General features: G+C 30.3%; 1 protein-coding gene across 1 annotated transcript; it reads right to left on the bottom strand.

Moving 5' to 3' along the window:
* Positions 1–20: 20 nt before the first annotated feature.
* Positions 21–7831, bottom strand: LOC117907853 (proteasome subunit beta type-3-A). The gene is made up of 7 exons (XM_034821516.1): positions 7722–7831; positions 7452–7633; positions 7246–7353; positions 5765–5854; positions 4703–4787; positions 2026–2120; positions 21–437 (listed from the first exon to the last, which is right to left on the bottom strand). Exons 1-7 carry the CDS (start codon positions 7725–7727, stop codon positions 389–391), a joined length of 615 nt encoding a protein of 204 aa, XP_034677407.1. The 5' UTR covers positions 7728–7831; the 3' UTR covers positions 21–388.
* Between the last annotated feature and the right edge of the window lie 3531 nt (positions 7832–11362).

The raw sequence follows: 11362 nt of genomic DNA, 5'->3' as shown, positions 1-11362 counted from the left end.
AAAACCAAACTGGTAAAAGATGACAATACTAATCTACATAAAAGATTGATGAGGAAGCATAATGTCAATAAGAGAGTATACCAGGAAAGACTGATAAAACAATGGCCAAATCCATGTAGTAACGTGTCTTTCTTGGAAGAAATATTCAATAGCATACAAATTTTATAAATCAAAAGGACCTATCCTTCCACTGGAATTGCTGGGGAGATGTGACTTTAAAATTTATCAGTTTACATCAATTAGAGCACTGCAGAAAAAGTCAGCACAAATCACTAAAGACATGATAACAGGTTTCCACTTCAAATGCAGGCCACAGATGGGAAGGAAGAAAACAGGTAACCAAATGCAGATATAGAAGGGGATCAACTATCAGCTCTGTGGAGAAAGGTCAATCCATCCTTCCTTTTAAGATGCTCTCCTTCACTTCAGTTGGTGTGCTGTAGCAATAGAAGCAGATTAAAATGGAACCAATTGACCATAAAAAAAAAATGTTGAAAATAATATACCCATCTGCTATCTTATTAATGTGAACTATTGTCGAATTTGGTTTAATTGGGAAAACAGTAAACGAAGTCGTGGAAAAAAAATTGAGAAAGCAAAAGCTGTAAAGCTACTAAATGGATAGGTATTTCCTTTGATGAATGAAAAGCCATCTAATGAAATAGTTAGAAAGTTCCAATTGGGAAGGACAGAGAAGTTTGCTAATTCTCCATTCAATTACCACCAACTCATCAGAAAAATAAATCAGTGTCAGATTGAATACACTTCCTCATTTCTGTTTTTAAAAAAATAAACAATTGTACTAACTTTTATATAAATACAAAAACTCTTGGAGACCTACAATAAAAAGGTAATAGTTTTTCATAATTGTTTTAAAAAAATTAAGGTATTCAAATTTTTTTACTATCTCAAATTTTAGAATTTTTTAAACTATTTAAAGATAGAAGTTAAGGCTATACTACAGAGTTCCACATTTTATATAAAAGTTATTACTACTTGCTATTTTCTTTTAATAGAAAAAAAAAAAAAAAGGAAGTGTATCCAAGTGAGACCTAAATAAGTCAATTTTGTAGAAGTTGAGTTTGATTAGCAGTAGTAAGATCAAGAGTTGTTCTCTTTTCCTACAATTCCAAGCAATCAAATGAAGCCACCATAAGGCTCCATTAGTGTTTGGGAGAAGTACTTTGGAAATGGCATTAGAGAAACCAACCCCCCCCCCCAACAACCACAACAAAAACCACCACTGCTGTGCTTGTAGGATGGGTTTATAAGAACCCCACACAATTCTTCAAAATGATGGAAACAGGCTTCAACAGGGGTAAATAGGCAATAGCATAACATACTTCATTCCCTTACTCTGTATTCAAACAGAGCAGACAAAACCCAGAAACTACTTTGGTTGTCAACAAGATGAAAAAAAGGAAAACTAAGGGCATGTTTGACAACTGTTTTAAGAATAGTTTTCTGTTTTTTAGAACAAAAAGATTGGAAAACATATTTTGCAACCAAAAATCTGTTTTTTGTTTTAAAAAACAGAAAATAAGGTGTTTTCATAGAACATCTTTTAATTGTTTTCACTTAATTTTTTAGAGTTGTTTTAAAAAATAATTATACAAACATGTATAAATGATTAAAAATAAAGCTCTAGACATAAAAATTATTTTAAAAACATATTTAAAAGTATTAAAAACAGGTTAAAAACACTTCAGATTCCCAAACATACTTTTGTTTTACAAAACATCAAAAAATAATTTTCGAAAACCGTTTTTAAAAACTATCTTAAAAAATAGTTACCAAACAAGGTCTAACTTGGAATCTTGAAACTTGGGTTTTTGAACGAATGGGACAAGAAAAGAAAATATTTTAAAATGCCAAAAAAAGAAGAAGAAGGGAAACCAACCTTAAAAATTCATCTCTCTGGACTAGCACACTTGGATTCCATTATTATCAAATTGATGGATAAAATACTAAGCTCAGAACATTATTATATTCTATGCAGTAGAAAGCAGAGCAAGAGAAGCTTACACAACATAGACATGTCCTCCCCAACCACTCAAGCAGTCACGATCTACTGATGAGAGCAGTGCTTGAGAGATGATCTCAAATAATTCCTCAGGTTCCTGAATAATAGTTAAAATGAAGAGTCAATGCAGCTGATCCCATTAGCTTGACATGGGAACGAAAGATGACTAAAAGGAGCATGCTGTATCTTAGCACAATAATTTTTAGTTGCGTAGCAAGAAAGAATTCCAAACCATGTAATCAGCTCAAAAGAAAAAGTCCTAACCACCTTTTCAATTTGGTTACTGGTGAATTGGAATGAAAACCCATAGTCTTTTGGTTTATTGTTTCAGGTTAAGCTGCATTTGGTAGCCAAGAAGCTATTTGCATTGGTTTGGTGTGGGTACATGCCTAGGTGTCTGATGATCCTTTACACCAACAAATTTTAGCATACAAGGTTTGGCTCAAAAAGATCTCAATAACAAGTATGAAAAATTGAACACAGCATAATAAAAGCAAAATAGATAAATAAATAAATAAATATCAATAAAAAACACAAATATCTTTGAGAAAAACTCTTCCTCTTTTCTCTTTTATCCCTACCTTTTCTTGTTTGATCTGTAAATATTTTTATAAAAGATCTCTTCCAGCAAACACTCTTTTTTCAGGCAATTATTTGCTAAGGAAGTTAAAAATACAGAAATAAGTGAATCAAAATCCAATAGCCAGATCCAAAGCAAAGGAGTATCTCATAAGGACTCATACCCACATCCATGTTGATATGGGTAAGCTTGGCGAAATCGGAGGATTCAGGTAGCATAGCCAAGAAAATCAACGTAATTTGCTTATGATGATGAGTTGTAGATTCTATTACATGAATTTGTAAGAACAAATCTTGTGTTTTAGTGAGTCAGCTATGTGTATCAAAGGAGTTGATAAAAAAAAAAAAAAACCAATTTGTTGCTATGAATTATTAAGCACAAATCCTTCCAAAAATACAAAGGATGATTTGAAGAGGGTAAATACTTAACAAGAGCAACCAAAAATTCTAACGGTTTTATATGGTTAATCCAGACGTTAGCATAAAATTTTCAAAATTTTCAGGTGGAAGTGACAAATTGCTTCCACTATACTCTCAGTAAAATAAAATCTTTGATTTAATCTAAGATTGTATATCATGGATATATCACTTCTTTTGAAAATCTGCTGTAACCTAAGAACCAATAAAAGGAGTATATCAGGGAAATCTAGCAAATTAAGAACGAGTTCCTTTTTTTCTACGTTCCTCATGCCTATATTTACTGACCAACATGTATAACTCAGATATGCTCAAGTATCCACATAGCATAAATGAAAATATAAACAGAATACCCTTTTTCCTAATAATAAAGCATAATCATAGATTATTATGTCACATGATGCAGAGAGATTCATATTTGTTTGTGACTTTTCAGACGCTCATACATGGGCAAAAAAAAACAGCATACCTCGAGACTCTGTAGAATCCAGATTGGAGTTATAGGGGATCTAAATCATGTCAGTCTACTTGAGACCAAGCTATCTGACATTAAGAACAAAATAAAAATAGAACTTTCTGCTCCTATTGCAGTTTCATTGGACAGCTTATTTGATTCATTTTTAACAAGCCCAGAGATCATATGACTTGAATGTGTTTCAGGAAAACACTAGTCACTAGACAGGTGAAAGTCCGTGATCGGATATTCCCAGTTAAGATTCCAACCAAGCAGATTCTGAACTTACCTTAAGAATCTGGTACTAGAATCCCATTTAGGCCCACAATCATAACATTAGGAAAATTGTAGTCAATAGATAAAACTGGGTGTCAGCCAAGGATTTACTCCTAGTTGAGTTCCCAATCCAGCCACTTCCCAATTCAAGTCAATATTCTTTTAGTCCTTGGATGGTCTATAGGAATGGAAGGACATAAGGATGCAAAAAAGCAAAGCTAACTTTTGGTGCAGAGCAGGACTAGTTGCCTGTTTTCAAGTCAAGCTTCACATCCCTATCTCTTTTCAGGATAGCATAATGAAGAGAGAGAGTTGTGAAACAACAATGAATATTAGCTGGTCAAGATTATTCAGGATGGAATTGGATCAAGGTGGCCTCCAAATTGATTAAAGCTTAGAGTGGTGAATAGAAACATGGTTTTACAGGTTTGCCCATGCATGGGTTTAGTTCCTTATGTAACTCGATATGCATTTCCAGGTCCAAGTACAACAAATTTTTCCATATGCCAAAGTACATCACTTCAAATCATCAACTACAACACTTTAAAAAGCTTAGTCAAGTCCTCATCACCCCCCACTCTATTTTACTAGTCAACTTCTCTTTTTAAGTGCTCCTTTTGACCGAGTTACTGAAGTGGTCATGACATTCCAACTGCCAACATCAACAGTCCATGATTCCATATGCTAAACTCAAACTTTGTTTGCCCAAACTTGGCTTTTTAAAATCTCAATCTTCAAATTTAAGCTTGAGCCTGATTTCTAAACATTGATGAGCAAGCTAATACAAGCCTATCTCATTATATTTACAAAAGGGAAAAAATAAAGTAAATATAAGGCTCTAATTTCAAGGATGCATATGTGAGTTCACACATTCTAGGCATATGGAACTTAACTTAAAAAAATAAAATAGGATTGCAATAGAAAATTAATTCAAGTTTAATATTGAGACAAACCATGTCGGGCTTGAACATGGCCTCGCAGGCACCGTAAAGAGACTCAGAGGCAGTACCAGCAACAACAAAATCTTTAGCAAGCTCCCTGGATGTGAGGAAGAAGAAAAATTAAAGAAAATTATGTAAAGCACCATAATGTCAATATCACCCAAAAAGAAAGCTTGGATCAACCTATAATCAGACAAAACACATCAAAATGTGAATTTATTTATTTATTTATTTTTGGGGGGTGGGGGCAGGTAAATAAACATGGATAAGATTATGCATGGTTCTAAATGCACTTTTTTTTTCTATAAGGGTTCTAAGTGCCCATGTTGTTAACTTTAGAATTTCTATAGTTCTATAGCATTTTCAAAGCATTATTATTAAACATTGAGCATGAATATCAACAAATATTGCATCGCATGACAAAATAAGCCATAAATTCCATGGGTATAAGACAACCTAGTACAAAGTCATTATCTTCCTCCTTTTGGTGCCATGTTGATCATGTACTTATGCACTTCCCGTTTCTTTCATAGGATAACCATTTTTTTTCTAGTTTTATCAAACTTAAAATGCAGTTTACAATCTTTAATTGTGGGATTCTTCTAACTAAAAATATGGATATGTAATAGATTCTTTCTTGCAAAACCTTGATGACAACCATTTACTACTTAGAAATCAAACTTTGACACAATATTCCAGCAATATTGTGAGAGGACTTGTCATAAATTGTAAATACACCCAAAAAACTCACTGTCACTAACATCCTACACATTTATGGGTCGAATTCATAATTTCATACTTGGGCCAACATAAACTATCAGCATTAAGTACATAAATTTCAACACATGCACCAGAAATTAGCACAAACAAGCTCAAATTGACTGCCAAAGTGTGTAAGCACACAGTTTTTCAAAGAACAACCAAATCTCCATCTAAAAAAAATTATAGAACAATTTTAAATTTTGGAGCTGCTGAGAATCCTCAGTATGCTGACACATGTACAACTCAGTATGCTGACATATGTACAACTATGAGTCCACGAGAAGGTTACACAAGCAAAGAAATTCAACATACTTGGCTCCAATTGAATCCATTGTGCAGATGAATGGCTTGTCTTCATCTCCCAATCCAGCAATAACAGGCTGGCAGAAGTAAGGACCAAACCTAAAAAAAAAACATTATAGTCAGAAATGCATATCATCTTCATTGAAATCATACAGACACCAAAGAAGACAGTGCTCATAAAGGGAGGGTGACAATGATGGCAATTTAACAGTGACAATACAAACGGTGGTGAAAAAGATATTAGTAGTGTTTATATCAACTTTAATTCTAAAGCCTTGCATAACAATGTAATGGACCAGCATAATCCTGCATGTAAGAGTCTTTAAGTACCCATTATCATATTAAATAGAATGGTTGCTTCATCTATGCAACAGCTAAAAGGTTATATTTATATACTTTTTGGGTTTGCAAAGTTTATTATCATGGTGTTCTGATCGATACTTAGCCATATCAGGGCTATGATAATCCATGTTCTTCTCTCTCACTAGTTAGTGGCTTGAAGGGACTTTTGGGTCTCTTGATCACCTTGTTGCGATTTGTTGACTGAGATTGAGTAAGCATCTTCATATTGGGTTGCACCACTTTGTGCATTTGGTATATTTGGAAGGAGAGGAATGTGATCATTCCTAACAAGGAGTCGGTTGTATTGAAATTTAAGGACATTCTTCTTTAGATCTCTCTTAGTTTCATGTATATCTTCAACTCCATCTGTTAGACTTTCCTTTTGGATATTGTAGAATGTTTTTCTTTTTGTTGAGCTCTCTCTCTCCTTAATTTGTTTGACCTTCTTGAAAATACCTCATTTAATTAAGCATCCAGTTTGTAAGTTTCAACCTAATGTAATATTCATTGAAAATTCACAGCTAAGTTGCTAAATTTTAGCAACATGTTTGATATATTGCATACTGATGTGAGTGCAAGCCTTGAATGCCCATATGCAGAACAACAAACACCAACATGCTTCTACATAGCACAGTTGATAGATAAGGGGAATCTTTGATAAATAGCATGCTTGAAACTTCCACATGGTATAGCATATCCAAAACAAGAGCGCAACCATAATAAGCATTTTATATTTTGTGACTGTTGTCTCATTTATAATTCACAAGTGTGAATGCAATACACATAACCACATATCCAAGTTATATTGCAAAACTCATCAATTTCTTTCCTTCACAAATGCAAAGAGCTTTGGCATAAATAAAATATACTAATGACATTTTTCCCCAAAACTCAAATAGAAGCATTTAAAGAATAATATAATTGGAACCCATTTAACCAAAGTCTTCAAATTATTAATTGAAATCTCGCACACTTTGATTCAATACCCTAAAGCATCTACATGTCAACTAACCATAAGTATGTGATAACAATACATCACAGTAGTACAAAAAGAAAAACCAGTAAATGTTGCATGATAAGTCCATTTCAAAATTCCAAACAGAAAAAAAAAATATGATAAACAAAAACTTCAGTAATAAGCGAGTAACCTTTTCTCATAAAGAATAGCAGATACAAGGCTTGCAAAGGTTTCGGGCTTCATATCCCTCTCCTCTCGAAGCTGATACAGTTTGTGCCGAAAAACAAGCCGTTGATATCTACACATCAAAATTTAAATTTTTAAAAAAATCCAGAAATAAAACAAAACAAAACAAAAAAATGAAGGCAAGGCGAGAGAGCAATCGGTGATTCATACAGAGTCTGAGCATCGGTAGCCAGTCCGGACAGACCAAGAAAAACCCGATCGTGGATCCTGTAAATTTTCTGAAAATCGGTAGCGACGGTCTGGAGCTGAACGCCGAACCGGCGATCGCTGGCGATTGCAAAGCAGTTCTTGCCAACCATGGCGATTAGCGCACTGCCATTGTACTCGAAGATCTGTGGATTTGGAACAGACAAATTAGGGTTTCTGAGTCAATGAGAAAAGGTAAAATAGAAGAGAAAGGGTTAGAAAGAGAAACCATACCGACATCGGTGACGATGAATATGCGACTGAGTTCCGAGAGACAAACTAAAATGCTTCGGGAGGGTCTTCCCTGAGAAAAAAGAAAGTATGTGTAGCTTGGGCGACACTCAATTCTTGAAACTTTGAACCGGGCGCCGGTTCGTGTTTGAACCCTTCATACATCAACCGGTTTCCCTGTTTTTTTTTTGTTTCCTTTTTTTCTCCCTTTTTTCTTTAACTTAATTTTTTCTTTTTCTTTCGTTTTTTAAGCCACTTTCATTTGATTTGAATGGCTTTTTGGTAATTAGAAAAAAAAAAAGCCCCCATTATTAAAATATTTCATTGGGTTTATTATATTAAAAATATTTCAAAGTATAAAATATTATGTGAGATTTTTTGTTCCATCTTCCAATGAAGAAACGAGACTTAATATTAATAAGTATTAATTTTAAAATGTTATCAAGTGCTAAATTGTTTATTTTTATTAATGTGTTGTATGTCAAATAAATTATGTTTATCTTTAAGGTAATTATCTTGTTTCTTTTTTTAATAATTAAATAAATATTTTAAATATATAATTTAATATATTTTTAAGAGGGATGTTAATTGAGTGATGGTTATTTTTTGGGCCGTATAAGATGCTCTCAATGTTCCATAAATTAAATACCTCTATTGCATTTAGAGACAAGAAAACAATTGCATTGATTGATTTTTTTAACTTCTTTATTTTTTTTTAAAGCTCCACCTTTAAGTGCAGTTAATCAAAACTTATAAATTCCTTACAATGCATTTGGTAGTGATTTTTTTGAAGTATTTTTAATATTTTTAGTACTTGAAAAATAAAAAATTTCAAGTGTTTAAAAAAACTAAAAACACTTTCTAAAATCACTATCAAATATACTCTTAGAACCCATTTGACAATTATTTTAGGAAGTGTTTATACTTTTTTTAACATTTAAAAATTTGTATCACTCGAGTATTAAAAATGTTAAAAACATTTTCTAAAATCACTACCAAATGTACTCTTAGTACACTTTTGAAATCCATCATAGTATTTAGGTATATTAAGCTATAGTTGTATTAAGATTGAGAGCATCAAAACCTACATTCTATTTATTATTTCTTTAGTAAAATAGACATTAAGGTGGTGTTTGTTTTTCGGCTAAATAAAAAAAAAAATCAAAATATTTAGTTTTTTCTATTAAACTAAAAGTAACTTGTTGATATCGTCCAAGATAACTAAATTGAACATATTGATAATAAGTTCATTTTAGTTATATTGAACGATGTCAATATGTTACTTTTAATTGAATATAAAAAGTCAAATATTTTGGTTTTTTCTATTTAGCAAAAAAAAAAACCAAACACCACCTAAGTTAGTTGAAAACTTAAAGAAGTTGTAGCGCTCGTTGGAGCTGGTGGGTCCAATTGTAAACATTAAAGGCTTGGGTTGAAGTATTGGATAGTGGAACCTTTACTTGTTAAGAAATTGATGAGAGTGGAACCAATTTTTCTTAAGGTTGTACTAATTTTTTTTTTTTTTTAAGAATGCGCTTAAAGTTACAAAATCCATTTCGGAGGTGGGGAGTAGCCTCCAATCCCTTCATGAGGGTTCCCAAACGAATATATGAACCATGAGATGGGAGAGAGGAGAGTATCCCTGAGAATTAATATACTTATTTTTCTTAAAAATGTACTCAAGGTTTCAAAGTTCGTTGACAGGTGGGAGAGGCCTTTCAATCACTTCTAATGGTCCCTAAAGGAATATATACACTCTTTTAGGAAGATAATGATGTTGGTTATCTTAAGAATAGATGTACCTATTTTTGTTAAGAAAGTACCTAAAGTTTTAAAGTTTGTTTCGGGTGGAAAAGGATTTCTAATCACTTTCCAATGATCCCCCAAAAAATATGTAGGCTATAATAAATGAGATAGGGGTCCAATTCCCCTAAAAATAAATGTACTTATTTTTGTGTTTTTGTGTGTGTGTGTGTGTGTGTTTTTTACTTATGAAATTAATATAAAACGTTAAATATAAAATTTTTTATGAAAAAAATACATTTTCTTTTATATTTTATGTCAATTAAAAAATTAAAGATTTTAAACAAACAAAAAGTTAGATCCACGATCAAATTAAGACCACAAGAAAAAAAGATAAAAACACCATCACTTACTTTAATTTTGATATGATAAATTTAAAATAAAATAAAGATAGTATAAATAATAACAAAATTATTACAAATATATTTTTACTTTTACATGAGATAAGATTTATAGAATAAATAAATGTTTGTATTTAACATTAATATAAAAAATCTTATATCATAAATCTCTAAATAATAAAATATAAATTTTAAATTTAAATATTAAACTATCAAATCAAATGTATTATTATAATTAAAATTTAAAATCATCAAGTACATTATTTGTGGGACAATATTTTCATTTTTTTCAATTATATGATTATGTTTTTAATTAATTTGCTATTACTAACCATTTATTATATATTATCATTTTAAGTTTAATATATTAAAAAAATAATTAAAATCAATAAACATGAAAAGATTAAAAAGTGGAAAAAATTGAAATTAAATAAATTTTATGAGAAATACATTAGCATATTAAAAGAAATGTCAAAGGAAAAATAAAAAAATAACAATAAGAAATAGAGGGAGGATATTTTTTAAAATTATTTCATAAAACATATTTATAAAAGGAAACTAAAAATACTAGTTATTGAAAAGTGATAAGAAAAAAAAATATTAAGAAAATTATTACTTTTCAATGTATTATATAAACATTGTTATTATTTTTTATTTTAAAAATATAAAATAAGATATATATTCAAATCAACACTTCTAACTTTATAATTTTCCTTTATTTATTTTTCTTTCATTTAATTTTTTTTTAATTTAAAGGTTTGGTTTCAAAAATTTTAAGAGAAGAAAATATAAAGAAAGGAAAAAAGAAGAAGAAAAATTTATAAAATTTTTATTTTGTTTAGTTTATTATGCAAAAGTTAAGAGAAAAAAATTAAATCGTTAATATGTGATTTTGGATACACTTTTTTTTTTTTTTTTTTTTTTAAAGGAAAATTACAATCACTTCCATATTTAAACTTGTTAAAAAAACATATCTTATTATCACATATTTAGGTTTCTTTTAAGAACATATGCTGAGCATGTCGCGTTCTCTTTTAAAATCTTAAATTTTGTTAATATCTTTGTTTATTATTATTTTTTTTTGAAAAATCATCTTTTTAAGACAAGTTATAGAGTTCTTATATTTTATATACAAGCTAATAGTAATTACCATCATTTTCTATTTTTAAAAATAAAACACAGAAGCATATTCAAACAAATATGAAAAAATGCACTTTTCTTAAACTTCATTCACCTTTATTTTTATTTTTATTTTTTAAATAAGAAGATGCTTTTTTTTTAAATAAAATATTATGAAAAATAATTAAAAATATGGAGAATATTTTGAATTTTTTTATATTATACATAACTATATGAGGAATTTTCGAAAAATAATTTTGTTTCTGAAAATAATTAAAAATTATGTTAGATAACTATTAAAAAAAAATTACCTATTGAGAACTATTTCAAAGTTATTGGTAAATAAACCCTTTGCATCCTTCCTCACATTTTTTTTGGTCC

This window comes from Vitis riparia, chromosome 18 (genome assembly GCF_004353265.1).
Source record: "Vitis riparia cultivar Riparia Gloire de Montpellier isolate 1030 chromosome 18, EGFV_Vit.rip_1.0, whole genome shotgun sequence".
NCBI lineage: Eukaryota > Viridiplantae > Streptophyta > Magnoliopsida > Vitales > Vitaceae > Vitis > Vitis riparia.
Note: the sequence above shows the minus strand (reverse complement) of the source record. Positions and strands in the feature narration are given on the sequence as shown.